Source organism: Phycodurus eques, chromosome 11 (genome assembly GCF_024500275.1).
Source record: "Phycodurus eques isolate BA_2022a chromosome 11, UOR_Pequ_1.1, whole genome shotgun sequence".
Classification (NCBI taxonomy): Eukaryota; Metazoa; Chordata; class Actinopteri; order Syngnathiformes; family Syngnathidae; genus Phycodurus; species Phycodurus eques.
Genome location: NC_084535.1, coordinates 17546130 through 17569364, shown reverse-complemented (window position 1 = coordinate 17569364; position 23235 = coordinate 17546130). Strand labels below are relative to the sequence as shown.

Sequence of the window (23235 nt, the reverse complement as noted above, 5' to 3'; positions counted from 1 at the left end):
GACAATGTGAACTTTGAGATTTTTGCGAAAATTATTAAAAAGAAAAAAACCTAAGAAATCACATGTAGATAAATCTTCACAGCCTTCATCATGAAGCTCAAAATGAACTTCGTTTCATCCCGTTTCCACTGATCATCATTCGGCTTATTGGAGGCCACTTGCTATAACTTCAACTGACTGGACGTGATTTGGAAAGGCACACAACCCGTCACTGTATGAAGGGTCCCACAGGTGACAGTGCATGTCAGAGCATGAAGCATGAAGTTAAAGAACTTGTCTATAGTCCTCCGAGACAGGATTCTCTCGAGTCACAGTTCTGGGGAAGTGGAAGAAGTTGGCAACCACCAAAACTCTTCCTTACTGCTGGCTAAACTGAAAGATCGAGGCGGAAGGCCCTTAGTCAGGGAGGTGACCAAGAACCTGATTGTCACTCTGTCAGAGAGCCAGCGTTCCTCTGTGGAAAGAGGACAACCATCTCCGCAACCCACCAATCGGGCCTGTATGGTGAAGTGGCCAGACAGAAGCCACATGCCAGCCCACCGCTTGCCTGAAGGCATCAGACATTAAGAGACCAAATTCTCATAAAGGTTTCATAAAACAAAAAGATTCAACTCTTTGGTGTGAATGCGAGACATCATTCGTTGGAGGAAACCAGAATCAGTTCATCACCTGACCAATAACACCCCTACACTGAAGCATGGCGGTGACAAAAATCATGCTGTGGGGATATTTTGAGCGGCAGGAACTGGGAGAGCAACAACAAAGCAGTCTTGACCTCAGACTGGGCGACCACATGAAATCATCTTTCAGCAGGACAACGAGCCTAAGCACACAACCGAGTTATCAAAGGAGCGCCTTAAGGCCAACTCTGTGAATGTTCTTGAGTTTAGCTAGAGTCTCGACTTGAATGCGAAGACCAGTCAACGGAAAATGGCTGTGCACCGATGCCCCCCATCCAACATGATGGGAGCTTGCGGCGCTGCAAAGTGGGATGGGCGAAATCACCCAAATATAGGTGTGCAAAGCTTGCGGCATCATATTCAAAAATGTTTGAGGCTGTAAATTGATGCCAAAGGTGCAGCAACAAAGTACAGAGCAAAGGTTGTGAATACTTATGTACATGTGATTTCTTGGTTTATTTTTAGGCTCTGTGAATACTTTCCGGTTACACCGACTCTCTCCTGTCAGACAGACCAACTGTAATTTGTCATGCATATGTAGGAACCCACTATTTTGCTCAAATTCTGGATTTGATTGATTGCCCCCCCCCCCTTGTTCTTTGTGTGTTTTACTGAGAGTACAGCCTTGTTAAACAATCTGTTCACAACGACTTTCAAAAACTAATAATGCTGCATTCTGTATGCCAGTGAGTCGATAAGACAAATAAAATAAAATGAAACATGGGTTTCGTGTTTGATATGTACAATTAATTAATACCTGTATCTCTAGGTTGGACACAGTTTTGGGTGTGGTACAATGGACCCCTGCTATTCGCTGGGGATATGGGCCGGGCGGCGAATTGCGAAAATCTGCTGATAACCGACGGCTATTAAAAATTATTTTTTTTTTTATTTTTTTTTTTTAATTGAACCCAAAAAATTCTTGAATAAGCGGGGATAAACCGCCAATAAGCATTTGGGGGTGGGGGTGTTGAAAAAAAGAAAGGAAAACAATTATGGGAGGAAAAAAAAAAAAAAAAAAGAAGGTAAAACACTTGCGAACCGGTGAATCCGTGAATATGCGGGCGCCGCTGTAAATGTATAGTTTGCTGGAGAGGTGTTATTATTGTACAGTATTTATTTCATACCCACGTACTCAGCTCTGTTTTCCATGTTTAGATGGAAATTATAGTGGTAATATGGTACGGATCAGTAAGTAAAGGAAGATAAAAAAAATAAGTGATATAATTAAAGAAATGCATTTTCACAGGTTAAATGGTAAAAACATTGACTTACTTTGGGTGCACGTGGGACCCTCCCAGCCCTCCTTGCAGACGCAAGAGAAAGACTCCCCTGTCACCACGCAGGTACCTCCATTCTCACAAGGGTTTGGAAGACAACTGGAGTTCTTTGCTGTGGGAAAACAAAAAATTAAGCATATAGTTATGTCTGGGAGTACTTAGAAGTTTATCAGAAGAGTAATCTGTGCTCTTAAGTTACGCAGGGTGCTCTATTCTGACTTCAACATCACAGCACATTGCTATTGGTTTGTACTATTTTGGCCAGGGATCCGGGGGAAGTCTGAATTTCAAAACATTGAAGGGTATTGTCAGTGCAATGAGGGTGTTTAAGCATCTGTCTTTCAGCACTCGTGGGAGGGCAAAATGGGCAGAGACAGCGCATTGACAGAGTGAAAGGCTAAAATCTGCTTTGGGATCTGACTAGTGTGTGAGAGAAGACAGACCTCTAGCACACAAGAGTCTTCACCAGACTGCTGTGAAGGTGGGACTCACCTATATTGCACGTTGTCCCCTCCCAACCCGGGGGGCACTTGCACTGGAACGTGTTGCCCTCATCATGGCAGGTGCCTCCGTTGTTGCAAGTTGCTTCATCGCACTGACTTTCGCCTGGAGGGAGCATTTCAAAATGGTTAGGTTGCAGGTACCTACCACCAAATAGACAAAACTATTGTAGACTGAGCACTTCTGCAGCCATAAGCACATACAACAAGCTTGCACAGGCAGACTACACGCATGTAAAGGGAGGGGGCGGGAGGGACCGGGGCGGGATCTTACGGGAGTGGCACGTTTTCCCCTTCCAGCCATTCTTGCACTCGCAGAAGAAATCAGTCACCAGGTCCTGACACGTCCCACCATTATGACAGGGATTGGTGTTGCAGTCGTCAATGTCTGTGTGCCGCACGGGAGACGGGTGAAATGAATGCGCCGCACCTCAAAAGCATCATTAAGCAGTCTTTGATGATGCAGTCATGTACTCACTGATCTCACAGTGGTCGCCCTCCCAGCCATCAGCGCAGATACACTGGTACACACTAACTTTGTCAATGCAGGTGCCACCATTGCGGCATGGGCTGCTCTCGCAGTCATTGATATCTTATATGAGAAAACACAGCATTGGAATGAATCTTAATGCAAATGAAATAAAATGAATATCATTTCAGTCAATGTTAGCTAAGAGGTCTCACTCTCATGGCAGTAGGTTCCTCTGAAGCCTTCTTGACATTCGCAGCTGAACTGGCCACCAGCTTGGCTCCGGCACCGGCCATGAGGTCCACACACATTGGACGAAATGTAGCGCTCTCCTCCCGGCGTACTGTTGGATGCCACCGCAACTGTGCAACTGTCTATCACTGCGCAGAGATGGAGGCACAAACACTCGGGACTTACTTTTATGACAACAATCGAAACAGACAACAACAAAAGATGGCTTACCGCTCCATACTGATATTGAAATTGGAGAATCATTCATTCAAAGTTTTTTCACGGGATTGTGTAAAAAGAAAGTTAAAGTCCCGGTACTCAAATTGATTCATCAGTCAGGAGTTGCATTTAACCCCTCAGTTCCACTTTACTCCAGAAATTTGGGTCAACTGCTAGTCTCCATCTTTGTGGAGAGTCCATAAAAAGGTATGATTGGATTAAGATACGAGGTAGGTGTTCGGTGTGGATAACAGTGTTAATTACCAAGTCTCTTTCCGATCCATTCTCAGCACACAATGTGAAAAGGATACAATAGAATAAAGACCAATAAATTGTTATGCTATCATAAACAATTCCACAGTGATCTGGGCCACTCTACACTGAAATCCTTTCCTTTCTCCTTGTCTGATCAGGTTAGGAGAGTGGGCTGAATGTGCTCCCCTGTAATCACTTAATTCTTGCCAAGACCAGAAAGAATCTCACCGTCTGGTATCTGACTCCGTGGTTGGTCCCCTCACTCAATTAGACACACACACACGGACACACAATGTGCAGATTCATTGAGTAGGAAAAAGAAGCGGTCGCCCACCAAGTCCCTCCCAGGAACACACACACACAGTACGATCTGCCTTTTGCCAGATTTTCAGGAACTCTGAGGGGAATCAACGGAAAAGCTTTGCGGAGGAGATGGAGGTGGGGTGTGCTCACCTTGGCCAAGAAAACTGAGCACAGGAACTAAAAAAAACAAAAAACAAAAAAACGGGTATCGCACTCATGGGAAGAATATAGTTAAAGTGCTCCAATCTTCTCTTATTCAGTGTATAGAAAAGTGTAGTGTATCCCTTTACAGGAAATTCCAGGAAAAAGGCCTAAAGGCGTGTAGCCTTTGTGGAGGACAGAGGACGTACTTTTACACGTGGTGGTGCGACAGTGGTCTTTGAGGTGGGAGCAGTTCTTGCCCTCATAGTCCTCCGGGCAAGCGCAGTAGTAGTCTGTGGCCAGGTTGAAGCAGGCTGCTCCATTCTGACACGGGTTGGGCGAGCAGTAATCGATGTCCAGCTAGGGCAGGAAAAGTATAGAATAAAGAGAGTAAAGTTAACCTGATAGCTGACAGTTTCGGCTACACTAAACAGAGCAAAAAGCCACAGCATCCTCCCTACAGGCCGTGCCAGGAAACAATACACACACACACAAAGTACATGGAGGAAGGGGAAAAACAAGCCATAGACATAGGAGCCGTCCTCAGAGTCTGGGCTTCAGCACTGAGGAATGCATCCCACTTAAGCCAGGGGGAGCTTCAACAAAGCATTCCCTTTAAAAAATACTGCCGGGCAGCCATGTAGGAGGGTGGGAAGACACCTTAACGCTGGCAGAGAAAGGGCCTGCGTGTGGACAGAGATGACGGCGGCTGTGTCTTACCTGGCAGAGATTCCCCGAAAATCTGGCCAGACAAAGACACTGGAAGCCGTTAACTTCGTCCTGACAGCGCCCGCCATTCAGACACGGCGAGCTTGAGCACTCGTCGAGGTCCCTCTCGCAGTGCTCACCGGCGAAGCCAGGGGGACACACGCAGCGATACCCGTTCACCAAGTCCTGTTTGAATAAACAATACACGCCATCTTTTAGTGCTTTGACAGGTTGAATTCTAGGGGGTTGAATTAAGAAGGTCGCGGGTTCAAGAACCACCACTAATTTTAATCAGGGCTCACATGGTGGTTATGGTTGACCTCAGAGGTCCATTATGACAGTGGAAATTATACCGGTATCATTATGTATAAAACATGATGCATTCAATTGTTACATAAATTTACATATGACAAACTGAATTTGTAATCATAAGTCATTGAACAATGTGACAACCAAATATAAATAATGAGTTCTAGTTATGCTTGATTTGCTTTAGTGGGCCACAAAAGTTTGAGTTTAGCACATGCACCAGATGCAAAAAACAGATTATGGGACTGGTTGGCTTAGAGACCACTTTTAACTCACGAAGCGCTGATGAATTGCCCATAAGCAAACCTTCCTGGGGTTGCATGTACAAAACCATTAATGCTGCCCCTCCCACACATCTCTCTTTGTGCGTTCATATACCGTTTTGAAAAACTGCACACACAAAACATTTCCCTCGCAGGTGGTGGTGACATCAAAACAATCTTGCAAACTCAGCATAAATATCAAGATGGTAACTCTCAAGATGTTTTTGGCACATACCTTGCAGATGCCCCCATTTTGGCACTGGTCCATGCAGTCGTTTATATCTACGTGGGGGAAAAACAACATTTGGAGCGTTAAATAGGCCCAGATTGAATAAAGGGAAAAGGAGTTCCAGATATTGTGGAATTGTTGGGGTGAGGAAGCGCAACGTGGCTGCAGACAGCATGGAGTGTTGAGCAATCCGTTTCTGTGGCCAAGCGAAACTAGTCCTGGGATTGTTTTAAAACCACAGATCTGGGCCTCACAAGGGCCTGATCGCAATACCACAGCTTCGTTTGTGCGGCAGAGACCGACTGCCTTTGTGTTACTGTTTGACTTTCTTATTAGAACAAGGCAGGAGTTTTATTCAGCCACTATGGCAGGAGCAGAAAGAGATTTTAAAAAAAGGCAGGGCTGTCGGTAGGGTCCACAGCTGCAGCTGACAACTTACTGACGTTGCAGTTCTGCCCCGTCCAACCGGGGATGCATTCGCAGAAGTAGCCGCCAATCAGGTTGCGGCACGAGTTGGCATTCATGCAGGGCTTGGCGTCACATTCGTTGGCATCTAGTGGGGGGTTGGGGGGGGGGAGAAGGACGTTGGGTCGGTATTTACATGTGCAGTTGACAGCTATGTAGAGGCGGAGTGAAGTAAAAAGAGTTTCAGGGGGAGGCTCACCTATCAAACATGTCTTCCCAGTCCACTGTGAGGGACAAAGACACTTGTAGCTGTTGACAAGATCTTGGCAGGTCCCTCCGTGATTACAAGGATTTGGAGAGCAGTCATCAATGTCTGCATGGGAGAAGTGCAGTCAGGTTATATAGCAAGATATAGGTATATATATTTGAACAAAAGTCTTGGGACACGCCCTGTAATTTATCACCGTAGTCCTGCCTGAATCTTAATTCATTTTCCAAAGACACTTTGGAAATGCAACTACAACAGACATTTTGATTCAGTCTCTTAGGTCCAACAACACTGACCTCTAAGCTGAACAATGAGCAATCCTTCCCACAGGCAGTCTTCCCAAAAGAGTGGCAGCTGTTAGCTACAAAATTGGGAGACCAACTCCGTATTTTTTTCTTCCAGTTTCACATCCTGTATGTGTAATGAGTCCCAATACCTTTGTCCATGTATTTCATATTTATTATTAGAGCCGCAGGTGCCAAGGCTGCAAGTGCCAGTCTTACTCACTGAGAGTGCAGGAAGGACCGCTCCAGCCTGGCACACAATGACATTCATAACCGTGACTGGTTTCTGAGCAGCTCCCGCCATTTGAGCAGGGATTGGACAAACAGGCATGTTCCGCTAGAAAGCAAAAGGACAGGTTACACAATCAAGCACAAGCAGAATACACCCTTCTGACTCATTGCCCCCACCTTCAAGTAAAATGTTCTTTTCTGTAATGACATTTCTTTGAATGGGACCGTTCAATTAAAAACAAATACTCCAGCCAAAACACCAGCAAAGTTCTTGCCAGCGACTCTTGAATCAAACAGAACACCTTCTATTTATCACCTAACTCCTGCCTCAAATCTCACACTCATTACCCGCACAACTGGAAATCATCTTTCATGCGCTGTGACTGCCTGCCGATCTCTTCCTGAGTGGGGGCACAAGATGAGAGTGGGGAGAGAGCAAAGCAGAGGGTGGGGGGCCAGTAGAATGGAGAAGAAAAAAAAGGGGCGTGGGGAGCATCTGCCCCTGAGTTACTTCATTATGAGCGAGTCACTAAATTAATCCCAAATGAATGATTTAGTCAGGGAACGACGAGGCAATCAAGCTGATCAGTCAACGAGGAGGTAAGAGCACATCCTCTCTGGTCCAACACATAGACGTCGCCCCCCTCCACTGCACACCTCCCGTCACGGAGGGCACGGTTTCGTCACATGTCTGCAGTTAAGCTGTCAGCACCCCGCGAGGCTCACATTTAATGAGCAAAGAAACATCATCTCCACGGTAAGTGTTTGCAGCAGCTGAATATTAGCATTACCGTCTGCTTTTAATGTGGAAGGGGGGTAAACGTGATGATCGGCCCCAGAGGATCACACTGTGGATTACCTGATTTGGGAGGGGGCACTTATGCAGGGGTGGATACGGATTACTGCAGACTCAGAGTCATCCGATTGCAGACTCCAAGCACCTCAGACCTGACATCACCTCAACCTTCTCATAGCTACATGAGATCAGATCAATCAATCAACTCCACCAGGGACCAAATACTTTCATTGCCGTTGTTTGCTTGCCAGCAGGATTACACAAAAACTACTCCCAACAATTAAAACTCCACTGAGTGGCAGCCATTCAAATGATCTGTCACTACGGTTACAAAAAAAGAGCATCTTTTGGCATTGCCTTTGAAATTTCTCACAAGACTATAAACACCATCTGAGCACAGTTTTCCCATTATGGCTCCACTCCGCAGTAATCTCGTGGCACTCACCTCTCTCACAGTTGGCTCCAGAGTAGCCCTCAGCACACGAACACTGGTACTTGTCCGGTCCCGTGTTGCTGCAAGTCCCTCCATTCATGCACGGATGGTGAGTGCCGCAGTAGTTCAGATCTGGGAAACGAGGGAGTTCACGGGGATTTAGTTTGTACTGGCACAAAATGAAAGGTTTCTAAATCAGGGCGCTGCAATCCAAGATGTGAACCTTTGTCGCAGAGATGTCCACCCCAGTTGGTGTCGCACAGGCACTGCCAGGGTTCCACACAGGTGCCATGTACACAGCCGGGGTGGGGGATACACTTGTCGCAGTATTGGCCTTGCCAGCCATACAAACACCTGCAGGAACCACAACACATGCTATCAGACACTATGCACACACATGAAAGCAACAACAACAAAATCTAAAACCCGTAGTTTAATCGTTTGTTTAGAACACATTGCTTAACAAGCAACAATAATCTGGATTTAGCTAGTGCTGCACAGCAAACAAAGAGGCAGTATTAGTCTCAACTGCTGCATCTTAAAATGCCACAACTTAAATGGCATACTTCTTATGCAACAACTCTGCTTTGCCTGGTTCCAAACACTTAATTCCAAAGACCTTTGCCATGGCTAACAACAGTGTCACAACACACATCCTCCTGACTGACAGTGTGCTTGTGTCTTGGCAGCAGCACCAGAGAACAGCGTTGATCCCACCAGACTCTTCATGGTCCTGGTTCCCATGAGTCAAGAGTTAGGCTTTTGCCTCAGGCCAGAGGAGGAGGAGGAGAAAAGCAGTCCTTCTTGCTGACCGCTGACATGTCCAGGTCCATAATTACACAGATAATGCTGCACTATTTTTGCTTCCCAAGGCTCCATAATAAAACCTGGCTGATAGCTGCACTCCTTAAAAAGGTGGCTGAGTGGAGATGGGGCTGCTTGCTATAGCGACAGGACACAGATTGTCCTCTCTGGGAGAGCTGCATGGTGATTAGCCTCCAGAAAAGGACTGTAAAAAAAAAACCTGTGGTTAAGTCAACCTCACTCTGTGATTAAAGAGGCTAATTCTTAAAAGTGTGCTAATCTATCAATTAGTAGTGGGAGAGGATTCCCCAGCAGGCTCCTAAATTATTTCGTTATTACGCAGCTAAATTACTGGGGAATGCAGCATTACTTTGTGCAGCACTTCTGACGCACACTACTCAACATGGGAACATGGAGCACTTACAGTAAATGGGTAGAATACAGTTAATTCTTTGCAAAGCAGAGTTTACAGCTACAACGTTAGCAATCCATTTTGTGACAACAAGATTCCCACAGTGTCATGAGTGGTGGTGGCTGCCCCTGAAGGCATGTTCAATGCAAAACAGCCACACCTGTGTGGGAAAACATTTCAACCTCTTGTTCACCCAGTGGCCACACAGGCACTTACAAGAAACCTGATTGAGTTCAAAAGCTTGGAGGAAAAACAACAACGCTTGTTCAGAAAGTGAACCAACCCCACACTCCCTGTACTTGATTTGGAGCCAAAGCAGACAACTAAGAAAGCAACTAATGTCCGACTGCAAGGAGAGCGTGATGGAGCAGGGGGCCTCGTACAGGATGATGCACACAATGCTCCTGCACCGATACCAATCTGTGCCTTGCTCTTCCTCTGGCTGTGTGCATAAACAGCATTAGGAAGCCATTAGCTGCACAAACAATATGCTTTTAAAAAAGCCCACCGCAAATGTTACACATGATTTGACTGATAACGGCAGCCTAATCAGAGGGGGGGAAAAAAAAAAAAAAAAAACATTTCCAACTTGGATTCTTAGCACTTAACAGTTTTTCCCCAAACAGGCTATTCCCAGAGTTTACAAGTAACTCAACCTGTGTTTGTCACTTAATCGGTTTTCTTTTCGGTTTTTAATTTTCTGGTTAATTAGTGAAAAAAAGATGCCATTTCACTTCTCACACACTCTTGGTGTCGTTGAGCAATGCACATAATTCCCCTACTATAAAGACAACACCTGCACAATCAAAAGCTTTGATCAGAGATAATTATATTAGTACTTTTGTGCTGCATCATACTCTGTAATATTTTGTCCCAGCTGGTAGGGAAATAAAGTAACCACAATATTACAAATGCCTCTCAGCGTGATGCAATACAACCTCAATAATAAGCGGATCGGTGAAGTGAGATGATCATCTATTTCAATGCAGTGAAGAAAATATCAGTCACACAATAATAGATGGCACTGGGCAGTTTGGATCACTTACGTGCATCCACCTGGCTCCTGACATGATCCATGTTCGGTGCTGCAGCCCTGTCGGCATATTGCTAAACGAGAGAGGAGAAAGTTCATGTTGGTTGCCTGGCAACAAAATACAAACTCATCAGCTTTAGCTTAGCTATGTTGTATGTTTAGCACTTTCGTCTCTGAGCATGTATACACATTTATTCTCCAAGAGATCCCTCACGTGACAACATTTTGGACTCAGAAAACAAAGCAGAAAATTAGGAGAAGTTTATCTAGTCATGCTGATGACAACATTTGAATGGAAATAGAAAGGGGGGAGGGGGGGGGATTGGTGGAGTACTTATATAAACAAAGTCATCCATTCAGTAGCAATGACCCAGCAACCATGTATCAACATGAGTCATACTGCAGTCTGGCTGCTTCTTTCATAACACATAAATAATTTAGACTTTCTCAAGCTTCTCTTTAGAGTTCAGTTAATACATTGTGGAGTGCTATCAGTCATTAGTCCACATGGACAATTCCGGGCTTCTTACCAGTGTTGCACTCTGGTCCCGACCAGCCTTCCAGGCAAGTCTTGTTCCCGTTGTAGTCACATGTGTAATGCCCAAAGAACTCATCCCTGGGTCGACAGAACTTGTTGCAGCCGAAGCCATAGTAGTGCTCATCACAGCTGACCCGGATCTGGTACTCAAACTGAGCAACGGGGCCATTGTGAGTCAGCTTCTGCCAGTGTGGGCTGGGGTTGATCATGCCCGAGTGTGAAGATTTCTCTATCACCTTCCCATCTGCACCTTGAACACGACAACAAGTTACTGCATCAACACCAGCTGCAAGGTTCTTGGTGCACGGAATCCAACACGATTCCGTGAGAGTAGCGCTGGAATGCACCATGAATTTTCAAAGCGTACAACGGGATATTGCAGTGGCTAACCGAAAATGCTTGAGCACAAATCGCGAGAAGATAGCTGATTATATGTAATCAAAGCAACTATGTGTACTGGTGAGCAAGAGCGGTTACAGGAAATACAAAAAAGACAAGGCGGCTTTTAATGAGCACTTTAAACTACATTTTTTCCCCCCGTTCAGTCAAACTCCCTTACCAACTGTCCCAAGTTGGTTTCCAACTCAGGTTCACAGCTTCATGATGCCCTTTGCGTCTGCTCGGGCCAGGACAGATCCGCAGTCGCCAAAAATTACAGTGTAAAGACACCAAGGCCACATTCAGTGCTGGGGCAAAAGCCAACGTGCCCATCAGCACTTTTTACCCAAGCTCACATACATTTTTCAAATTGTCTAATGTCAACCTTTTTTGCCAATATTCTCTAACAAGTGCCTGACCATGTTGTTTACAACATTACACCGATACCACACACAGACTTTTTGTTCAAACATGAGGGGGTCATGGCTCTGTCAAGAGGACAAGGACTGAGGTAGGACACTGGAGTGGACTGGACTGGACACCGACACCGACACCGACCGACCCCCCCCCCCATAGCAAACACTCTAAACTAAGCTAAGCCACTGGAGCGCAGCACAGAGATTATACTGTACGCACGTACACAATTCTTGTGAATCTTTTACCTGGGAGAGAATGAAAAATGTGTCCGAGATGTTATTTACTGCGCTCACACGAGCAGAGGGGGTTGACCAGGGGGTGAGTCGCTCCTCTGTGCAGTATGATGCAATGCAGCTGAACCAGAGTGGAAAGGGTGGCTCGCTGTCATTTATTTACCACGTTAGTGGTGTGTATGGGATGGCAGGGAGGCGGTGTTTGAGTACTGGAATCACAGTGACTGGCAACATTTCGCAGGGGCTTGGAGTCTGGTGCTTCAGCTATGTGGCACTTCTCTACTGAGCAGCGGCCTGCGGTGTTGGGGGTAGCACATCCTTGCTAAGTGTTGCCGCGCTCGAGGCAGAGCGTAAAATGGACCAGACAAATTTGTAGAGGCCACACTCCAACACAAAACATCACAGCACTCAGAAGATAACTTCTGAGAGCAAACAGGACCTTATTTTGTCCACATACTTCATTGAAATCCATTTGAAGATTGCCAATGAAATAATTACTAGTGACTAAGTTTGATGTAAGAAAGTAACCTGCTTGCAGAGGGGCTTCACCAGTACTGAGTGAATGTACATTCGGGGCTCTTCACACCAGTGCCCTAATGGCTCTCTGAGAAGCGCCAAATACGGCAGAAAAGACCGAAACCTTGTTGACCTCACACAGAGAGAGACAAACAAGCATGGGCTCAAAATCTACTATAGCTGCGGTCACCACACCCACCGTCGCCAATGAGTACGAACAGTCGGGACAGTAAATAGCAACCGACGTGATGCTTGACTGCATGTCCACCTTTCTGTAGCCTACCTTGACTAACAACAAGCTGGTAATATTGATCAAGACAACTGCCTGCTCCTTCTCTTCTAAGTGAGCATGCCGGCAGTAGGGGCGGACCAGGGGGTAGCCGGATAAACTCAGCGTTTCACGCCCCGGTGACAGTGAGACTGCGTGACCCGGACCCTGGCGGGCAGCACCTGCCATCAGTCATCGAGGCAGAATGCAAACATTTTCACTTCATTTCTTCTCCTTTCGCTCGCCCATCTCCTGCTCTCGCTCCTTGCATCTACCCGTCAACACACTTTCTTCTTTCAGACACGTGCTCGCCCAAGAGACTGTGTGGAAAGCGGGTAGGTAGGGGGCACAGAAAAAATATTTACTTCCATTCCTAACCCCGCAGACGCCATGAAGAATAAGAGTTACAAAGAAGGAAATGTGGGGCTCAACATATCTTACCGCTGGTTTCATTGTTGAAGTCCAAAGCTTCTACTATCAAAGTGTAGGATCTCTGTAGAAAAAAGAGAAAATTATATTGTTAGAAAGCATTTAAAAATATCTCTATGAACACAGTCAAAATGTTTCCTAGCAATGATTAAAATACACGTCACAAAATAAGTTTCACCTCACATTGAGAGCTTTCAAAGCAACCAGCTGTGTATCTAACAACAACTTTGTTGATTTGATTAAGGCAGGATAAGATTACATTTTTTTTGTGTGGGGGAGGGGGTGGGGGGAGGCAAAGCAGACAAACGGCAGGAAAGATGAGCAGACAAACCCTGCACGAGGGAGTCTAATGCACGGCAACCAAAGCAGCAAATGACCTAGCCAGATGACACGACACAGACTTTAGAATAATGACTTTAACAAGTCATAATAAAGTAAAAAGTACACAAAGAGGGATAACATAGATGGCCATGCCAAAAATATGTCTTCATCTCAGCCACAGAAAGCTTGCTTGCTTTTGAAAACTGATTTTCACCCCAAAATAAAGTTTTCCACATGTTTACAAAATGTGGCCAGAGACGTCAGTGGATAACTTCCAAAGCTCCGAGAAAGCAGGTCTGTTTTGCAGTCTATATGAGATTTGCAATTTAATGCCAATTTAAAATGTGGCGCTACGAAGGCTGGGAACCACCTATAAGTGACACTTTTTTTTTTTTTTTTTTTTAAAAAGATGAGTGTGACAAAAAGACAGGCAGAAGAAATAATAATGAGGATGATAACTAAAGAAGGAATATGGGGAAAAGAATGCTGCATTCTGGCGGGCTTGTCCGCACTCCCAAAGCACGAGGACTGATCAGGATCGGTAGCACTCGCACCAATATCAGCTTACACTTTCTCACGAGTCACCACCCTGCACCACATTCACGAGGGAACACACAACGGTGTGATCACAAATACACAAAGGTTTAATTCTCACATTTTCACCCCGACAACTCTTCTTGGAGGCACACGCCGACGCTACGATGACCTCATGGCGCACACACCTGCTCTGAGGAAAACTCCTGATCGGCTTTGAGCGGAGAGAGAGTGGCAATGAGTCACCCACCCACCCCTTTTTTTTCTCTCACTGCTTTGCCCCATTTTGTCAGCCATTTAACTTTCCATCTCTCCAGGAGACATTTGTCTCATCATGTGCCAGCGTCTCCTGCAATCAGAGTGGCTATTATTTGAAACACAGCACTCATCATCACCAAGCATGGCAGACTCTGACTCACAGCTTGGCTGCAAGCACAACACACACAGGCAGCAACAATGGAAATACAAGACCTAATCAACAAATATTGCTGCCCAGCATGTAGCTACATTACATTAATAGAAACAAGGGTCCCCTAGTCCTCTTCCCCTCCCCACTAACATTTTAACAGGGTTGCTACTTTGGTGTTCCCCTCATATGTTCTCACTTAGCCTCTTGGACTACAACTTCTTTTTTTTTTTTTCCACCACAGGAGACATTCTGCGTCGATCCAACTCAACAATAAATGAGCATCGAAGCAATGCTTCTATACAACCAAACATGGATTCATACATCAAGGTACTAGGGATGGGCATTTAAATGTCCTTGATGACTACTGGGAAAATAATCAATTAATAGCTTTACTTTATTTATTTAATTTAGTGAGAGAATATCTGATTGTTCTGAATACTTATTTTGATACAAGTGGTGGGCAGAAAAATGCTGCCTTGAATTGTTGAGCTATAGCAAAGTTTTGCACGGATTTCACTCAACTTCCTATAGTTGACGTCAGGTTGTTCTTTAGACTCAAACTCAACATCAATAATTAAATCCCTATCCCCTCTTTTGGTTGCATCCAAGTATGCACTCCTTTTTGACCCAACCGCTTCAAAGATTAATGAATCATTCTTAAAGATCAATTAATAGATATTATGCCAAGCCTTAGAAAGGACTCTTAGAATTCATCTCAAGGTGCAAACAATTGTAGTTCTTAGTTAACTAATCATCTTCCTAAGCTTTATCCCTTTCATTTATATTTGTGATACTGTTTTGTCAATGTGTTCCTTTATAAAAAAAAAAAAAAAAAAAAAAAAAAAAAAAAAAAAAAAAAATCAATACAGAAACCACAAAGATCACCCATCTCCCAAAAATATCAACATCAGTCATGGTTGCGACATCCTCATTGACGTAGCTGTGGTTGATATAAAAAAACAGGAATGACTGCTGGATTTTCTATAGTTGACCTTAACGTGGTTCTGAAACAAATCTTAGGATCTGGTTTTGAAGGACTATCGTGTTACTAAAGCACAACAATGGCCAAACCCAAATCTTTTCTGAGGGTGCAGGACATGAACCCGACACAGAAACTTCCTAGTTACACTTCCAATGAATAAAAACAACACAAACACTGAGGGGGCTTGTCATCATGGTGCACAATGTTTAATGTTTTACTGGGAAATTCCTTTTCAAGGCCGCTCGCCAACACACCCTTCCTTTCTGTTTCGCCACTGAAGACTTGCCTCAACATGGAGGCAAGAGAGCTGTGCCACCATCAATTCCCACCACTTTGACGTGAGAGTCCAAAACAAAAACATATACTCAAGGCACTTGTGCAAACATGACAAACCTGCAAAATTAAACTCCCTATTCAACTAATTGCTGAAAGGTTTGGGAATACACACCCAAAATATCTCAACTAAACTGAAGCCAAAACTTTGAAGTAACCCAACATTATGTTTGCACCTCACAGAAGATTGGGATAGGCTGGCAGCAGGTAACATAATTAATTAAAAACAGATGCCTTTATAAAGTGATCGGGCCTTTGCCAAAGCTCCACCAGGATGATCCAACACTTCCAACAGGCAACAAGAATCACCCTTGAGGGCAGAAAAAGCATGCACCTCCAACTTTTGCGAGGAGTTATATTTGAGAAACAACTTTACGACTTATTTTCCCCCCTATTTCTATCGTTTCCTTTATACTTGATTTCGTTTTCTGACTCAAATAAAAAAATAAAAAATTTATAAAATTTGGGTTTACAGATTGTTAAAATTAAAAAGATTAACTACAATTTTAGCAAAACACTGACAATATTTATCCAGCGCTGTCCAATGAAAAGCACACATCTCCCAAAAAAATGACTGAGTTAGATGCTTATACCTAGACAACATCTCAGGGATTTGTTCTTTTTTTCCAGAATTCAGATTTTTTTTTTCTTTCAAAAATTTACAACGTTATCCATTAGCAACGGTCTGCACTGCCCAATTAAAAGCATGTCTCCAAAATGTGCTGTTCATTCAAAGGTTGCTGTTGTTTTTTAGCCAAATAACTTTTTTGGTGAATTTTTTCTGGAGATACTTTCCATTGGACAGCAATAATAATGTGTATACAAACATGGGCAAAGTTCAGTGTGAACAACATCAGCAGTACCTTAATCTTAAGTAGCTTTGCCATTAATGTGATTGCAGACCAAATAAACGCTTGCTGAAACCAAGATAGGGACCAGGCCCTCACTCCATCACACCGTAACTCCGGGGCCGTTATCAGCTTGTCTGCCACTGCCAGGTTCACTTTTCCCAGACACCCAGCTGACTCGTAGCTCCTCTTTGAACTGCAGCGTGCAGACTCCCGAGCAAAGTGAGTCCTCCTTATCTTTCCTGTCCAAACAGCCACTACCCAACAAGACAGGTTACATACCGTAAGCTGCCGAGATCACTCCAGTTCAAACCACAAATATAACGAGAGTCTCACTACGAAGGGGATTTTTCTCAACGCTAACACCATTCTTGGATCTAGCTGATGTACTCTCCCAAGGTAGTTTATTGGAATAAAAGCAAGGTAATACTTACTGCTCACAGCTAAAGGACCAAATAAAGGCAACAGATTAGCCACGTCCTGCCTCAGAGGAAATGTAAACAGTTGTGACAAAGACATGTTAAACGTTTCCATCGGTTTTCCGGAGTCAATCACTTCAGAAGCATCAACCGGAGATCCAACCAATGATCGAGGCAACTGAGTAACACACAGTATTTGTCATTACAGTCAGGCTCAGTCACGATAAGGCAACTCAGAGAATCACCCACAAAGCCGACGATGGCACTGACGGCCTGGCAGGAAGGAACGTTTAGTTTACACGGAGATTTTCATCACAACAAGGAATTGGCAGGAAGACAAACAATGTTGTAAATTCAGCAGCTTACTAAACATCCCTTTAAATGTATATCAACTGAGTTGGGAGAAAGAAGGATCTCTCCTTGTGCCAACAAAAGCAAAAATGCTCCGCAAGGAACGCCAGGCCATTGAGCCCTGAACCCAGGAGCAGGAATGAAAGCCATATAAATGATTTAACCAAAAAAAAAAAAAGCAGCATGGCCCTTGGTCCTCTTTGAGGGTCACTGGGCTTATAGAGAAACAAAAACAGCTGAACCCAATTAAACATGTTGTTTTCTATGCACGTTTCCATGCAGTTTGAAGCCCCCCCGTGAAGCGGCTATTGCGTAACCGTCACAACACCACAAGCACACTTTAAAAATGGCCCAGTTGAAGAAAGATTTTACTCTTATACTGGAGTCATTTGCACTTTCGCAACACATCAGAGCAGCCTATAGAAAACAAACATATCATTACTCCCCCCAGTTGCCAGAGGTGGTCACCCCTCAAGGTTGAGCCAACTATTGACTGACTAGTCCCAGTTCATCAATCACTGAAATGCCAAAACAAGACAGAGACATTGCGATACAGCAGAAAATTATGCTATAATTAAAAGCATGATTACTCAAAGTCATCGTAACAGATTTGGAATATTCGCTTGTCTTCCAAGTTTTCAGATTGATTGATGGGGAAAGCAAAAACAAATAAATAAATTCCTGTATTTGCACTAAAATGTCATGGTTTCTCCACAAAGTTCTGTGGCAATGTATAGGATTATTCTGGCAACATACAAACAAGGGATGAGCATTTAAATCTCTTCCATTACCCTTGGCATAGGTACACTACAGTTTGACCCTAGCAGAAAATGTCTAAACGTAGGTAAACCAGTACCTTTAAATCTAACCATTTGAACAGCTGCACTCAGATAAATCCAATTTAAAAGATCTTCTGTACTTCATTGATATGGTCCAAGATGCTAAAGAGATTTCAGAGACAAGGTTCCAGTGCGCCTATGAGCCAATATCAATCACTGCTGAGTCCACTACAACTGCTTCCTGTTGCTTGTCCTGCACTGGCATTAGAACTGCACTGTCGCCATTGTGCTCTGTAATCCTCACTGTAGTCATCGAGGGCACACCATTGTCTCACGGCTATATACACAGCGAGGGTCCGGCTGGCTGGGCTCACACGCTGAATGAAAGTGCGGCGTTAAACGGTCGAATCAACACAGGGCAGCGTGGCAACTCTTGTTAAAAGATGTCCAGCCGATGGCATGGAGCTGGATGCTTGGCTCTCACCCTACCTGATCCAAGCACATGTGTGCAGCCTCATTAAGTGCGGCAGTTGCTGTGGGTGGCGAGGTTAAAGTGATGAAATGCCTGGGGTCCAACAGAGCGTGACTTAAACAAAGCCCTGCACGGACAAGAGGCCAACTTCATGCGGCTCTGAGAGAAAATGAAGGGGTCGGGGGGGGGGGGGGGCTTCATGAACCCGAGGTTCCCAACAACTCGATTGCACCACACTGCCATCCGTTCACAGCAGCCAATCAACTGATGAAAAGTGTGATATCATACCTACGCTGACAATTGATGTGCACTGAGGTAAAACACTGGAAGTGATGGATCAGAGAAGCTATCAAGAGAATCGCTTATCTTTTGAACTGTTCCTCCTCCTGATTCCCAAAAACGCTTTATTCGAAGAGGAAATACACTGGAATTCAAACCATTTAGGGCATCAATTTGAATACAGAACCCAAGGAACCTTCCCTTTGTCTAGATGCATTTCAAATGCCCCTACAATTGAATTTCAACCACTAATACAGTACTAATCTGGCACTGAGTTGCACGTTACCTCAGTGTTACCATGAAGGGATCCTAAACAGAGACAGACGTTTGTCTTTTTACCTTTAGTACTGCTGAGTTGTCATAATGAAATGTCACTAAGGCCACTAAACTGTACCATCAACTACTTACAGTATATTGTGTCCTTAATCACCCATACTTATCGAAGTTAACAAACAATAGTATATGAACGGGAACCGTGTGTCAGCCAAGACTTGAAATGCCACATTGAAGTTTTAGTACTTGGTGGTAGCTTGTGTGATCAATCTAACAAATTCAGTCAAAAGGTACTAGACTGAAACTAGGGTGTAAGGATGGAACATGCTTTAAACATGATAACTATAATTCTTTCACAGATGGTGGGGGAAAAAAATTGTTAGGCGCCAGAAGATATCAAATAGCACGCAACCCTGCTGTGAACATTGTTTAACTGACTATTAGATCATAGCAAATGTCTATCTGCCTTCACGTAATAACTGGCTGCTGAAACACACATTAAAAAGTACAATGTGAGAGGGAATCATGCCGTCTTCCACTTCACTCAATGTGGCAATGATGTTCACAGTAGTCAACAATTTTTTGTTTTTTTTAAACCCAGTTCCACCTCAATTGAGACAAAAATAGTTTTGATGTCATTGGACACATACACAGCGCCTTTGGGCCTTTCACCCATCAGGCTGTGTGTGTGTGTGTGTGCGTGCGTGTGTGTGTCTGTGGCTGTGTAAGTTGTTTGCGGGCCAAGCTGTGGGGCCAGTCAGTCTGTGCAGTCAACATTCAAATGCACTCCACCATGGCAAATCATCTTGCACAAAGCTACAACATTCCCACAGGCCGAGCTGTGAGAAAGAGCTGACACTTGAGGAAACCAGGCATTGAGGTTTCACTGTTTTGAACATGACCAGCTTCCAGGCAAGCAGAGGATTGACACGGCACTGGAAAACCAGTGTTGTTCTTTTAACTACAAATTGCATGTGATTGCAAAGAAATGCTACCTGTGGCCAAAATGTCAGGCAAAAAAAAGCGCTGGTTACACGTCGCAGTATATTTTAGCATCTGCCATTTTTTTTTTTTTTTGCACTCTGGAAAGTTGCTTTACAATGCAATAGAAATCCCACGTGAACACCAAGCTGAAATACATAGTACCACAGGAAAGTGTCTAATTTCACTTAATTGGGTCAAAATGATTGATGCCAAACAATGTATGTTTGTTCATCTATGCCAGTGACATATATTGACAGACAGAACAATTAAATGTGCTTCCACTAGATGGCAGAATCTATAACCTGCGTATCCACATTTTGCCACAATTTTTTTTGGGAGGCAGGCCATGTGACTTTTTTGTTTCAAATATGTGCCTTGGCTCAATAAAGGCTGGGCGGCAGCATGAGCTTAAGGGAGAGTCCTATTAAAAGTTCTATGAACTTTGGGGACATCATTGTATTATTTATTTATTTATTCAAGAAAAAGTCCAATATTTGAGAACCATCCCCATAATGCGACACCATTACTCATCCATAGATCAAGTCGAAAAACTAATTTTTTTTTTTTAGGCACAAAAGGCAATTGTCAGAAATCATAATTTACTGCTATCTAAAATGAACCTTGAAGCAGCAGCCTGTCAGCCTGAGGCCTTCTGGGGGAAAAAAAAACAAAATACAGCTGCACCTGGTTAATTGGTGCAGATAATGGGACCAGGGGGGGTCCTTCTTCACCACATTCACTTTGTTGTGCTTTCTTGCAAAGCAAGTGATTGACCGACAGTAATTGCGCACAATTGCCTTGTAAACAATGCGCAGTTTCTTTTCAGAAATGAAACGTTCTAACTTACCGGCCAGGCGAAGCTGAAGGGCAAAACTATCCTGGCCTTGTCATTCCTGACCGAGCCCCTAAAAGAAAAGGTATTCCCTCCGAGGACAGGCGTAGATCCCATTCCGAAACTGCAAGGCCCCGCCGCCGAAACCCTTGACTGGTATTCCTTGAGGCAAACTTTAAAAAAGGTACGACACTCTCCCCGTGCGCTGCACTTGCTGTCCGCCGCGCTCCGTGCGCCGTGGCAGCACGCGCCGCTCAGCAACTCTCCGTTGGCGTTGTGCGCCGACAACATTTGCAACTCGAACTGTCCCGATCCGTCTGACACCTGTTGACGACACAGCAGTCAAAGCGCCGCGTTAGCACAGTACTAAAAACACGAAAAACTACTTGTTGTGGGGGTTTTTCTTGCACGCTACATGTCATGTTAGCATAGCCGCATTAAGGCGACAATCAAAGTATATGAACCCAGCTTGAACCGCGTGACCCTTCCCCCCTCAATTTTTTTTAATAATAATAATAATAATAATAATAATAAAAATAATAATAAGCAGCAACAGCCGCCCACCAGCACCAACACCATTGCGTACCTTTAGGAGAAGCGAGAGTAGAAAGGCAGCAAGGACGGCGGCCCTTCTCCAAGTCATGCCTGCGGACTGAGGTGGCCGCTGCTCGAACTACTCGTCTGGCCGACACTCGGCACCACGGCGCTCCGATTTAAACATGCACGACACGCCAGAAAGACGTCACGATTCAAGCCGGGCACCGGATCCTCTTCCCTAGCTGTGCCCCGCGGTTTTGTCCTTCCTCGTCGGGGTGGGTGGGAGGGACGGAGGGAGACAAGATTCCACTTGTTAGTGAGGAAAAGTTGAAGCCATGCGGCGGTCCGCCTTTGCTGACTGACTGAGAAGTTGCTGCGAATGAAGAGCGAGGCAGCCTGCACAAGTTCAAGCGAGAGGGAGTGTCTGCGCCTGTGAGTGTGCAACCCAGCACGGCCCACCTCCACCTTCATCATATTCATGAGCGAGTCGCAGAGCCCGCCCACCACCATTCGGACCACCGCGCTCATCAAACGCCCGAGGTTGAACTTTTCGGAACAAACACGAGGAACGTCACAAACCGGCGGAGATCGGCACAGCGGCCAAAGTTTGGGCTCAAGTGACAATACTGTCGGTAAAGTCAAAAGTAGTCCTCCAAATAATTACTTCAGCAAGAGTAAGTACTTGTAGGGGGGGAGTATTGAATACCAGCTGAGTAATTTATGATTGATTAATTTATGATTTATTCTTCACAAATGTGAAACTACGGAAGCATATTGCTTCCACACCAGAAAAAAAAAAAAAAGTCCACTATCATGTTATAATGGGACAAATGTCATGGTTTAACGGGGCAAATTTCACATTTTAATGTGATAAAGTTCACGTTTTAACAAGATACATTTGAAAGGTTTCACGTTATAACATGATAAATTCCCCGTTTTAACGTCATAAATTTCACATTTTAATTCGAGCATAACATTCAGTCATCATCCGTTCCGCTTATCCTCACCAGGTGTGCTGGAGTCTATCCCAGCAATCTGGGATAGGCGGGGTACAGTCTGAACCGGTCGCCAGCCAATCGCAGGGCACATAGAAACAAACAACCATTCCCACACACATTCACACCTGAAGGCAATTTAGTCTTCAATCAACCTACCATGCATGTTTTTAGGGTGTGGGAGGAAACCGGAGTGCCCGGAGAAAACCCACGCAGGCACGGGGAGAACATGCAAACTCCATACAGGCGGGGCCGGGATTTGAACCCCGGTCCTCAGAACTGTGAGGCAGATGTGCTAACCAGTCGCTCTCACCGTGCCGCTGCGAGCATAACAGCCACCGTTAAAATGTGTAAATGGACTGCCCTAATATAGCAATTTACACCATCACAGTGCCCAAAGCCGCGACCCCTGGGTCACTGGACGACCCGCTCTACCAACTGAGCCACAGCCGCCCAACTAAACAAGTCAAAACTTGATAAGTTTCACTTTCACACTCAGCAATACAAAACAGCAACTCCTTCCAGTTGAGGTCACTGGCGGAGCCCTTTAAAGGTACGTGTCTTCTTTTTGTTTCTTGTAAATCAAAGTTACCAGTTAACTCCACTACTTTTCTATTATACTGTAAAAAAAAATAAATAATAAAAAATAAAGCCAAGTGCCCTGCGATTGGCTGGCAACCAGTTCAGGGTGTACCCCGCCTCTCGCCCGAGGATAGCTGGGAAGGGCTTCAGTATACCAGCGACCCTTGTGAGGATAAGCGGTAAAGGAAAATGGAGCCAAGTGTTTAAAAGACTTAAGATTTTAATAAACATACGTACCTTCAAAGCGGCACGGTGGACGACTGGTTAAGAGCG

The 23235-nt window shown here is 44.7% G+C and overlaps 1 protein-coding gene across 4 annotated transcripts in view; it reads right to left on the bottom strand.

Moving 5' to 3' along the window:
- Positions 1 to 21798, bottom strand: part of jag1b (jagged canonical Notch ligand 1b) — a 29128-nt gene extending 7330 nt beyond the window's left edge. Inside the window, exons 1-18 of one of the 4 annotated variants that reach the window (XM_061689742.1) lie at positions 21435 to 21798; positions 20864 to 21172; positions 13045 to 13096; positions 10784 to 11041; positions 10267 to 10327; positions 8228 to 8358; positions 8017 to 8136; positions 6768 to 6881; positions 6252 to 6365; positions 6027 to 6140; positions 5594 to 5640; positions 4799 to 4972; positions 4288 to 4438; positions 3145 to 3309; positions 2939 to 3052; positions 2735 to 2848; positions 2453 to 2566; positions 1956 to 2072 (exon numbers count right to left, since the gene is read on the bottom strand). In XM_061689742.1, the coding sequence (XP_061545726.1) occupies positions 1956 to 2072; positions 2453 to 2566; positions 2735 to 2848; positions 2939 to 3052; positions 3145 to 3309; positions 4288 to 4438; positions 4799 to 4972; positions 5594 to 5640; positions 6027 to 6140; positions 6252 to 6365; positions 6768 to 6881; positions 8017 to 8136; positions 8228 to 8358; positions 10267 to 10327; positions 10784 to 11041; positions 13045 to 13096; positions 20864 to 21172; positions 21435 to 21491 (2326 nt within the window). In that variant the 5' untranslated portion in view covers positions 21492 to 21798. Of the gene's footprint in view, positions 1 to 1955; positions 2073 to 2452; positions 2567 to 2734; positions 2849 to 2938; positions 3053 to 3144; positions 3310 to 4287; positions 4439 to 4798; positions 4973 to 5593; positions 5641 to 6026; positions 6141 to 6251; positions 6366 to 6767; positions 6882 to 8016; positions 8137 to 8227; positions 8359 to 10266; positions 10328 to 10783; positions 11042 to 11350; positions 12830 to 13044; positions 13097 to 20863; positions 21173 to 21434 lie in introns of those variants that run through there. The other 3 variants (XM_061689743.1, XM_061689744.1, XM_061689745.1) reach the window with 3 other exon arrangements.
- Positions 21799 to 23235: the final 1437 nt, after the last annotated feature.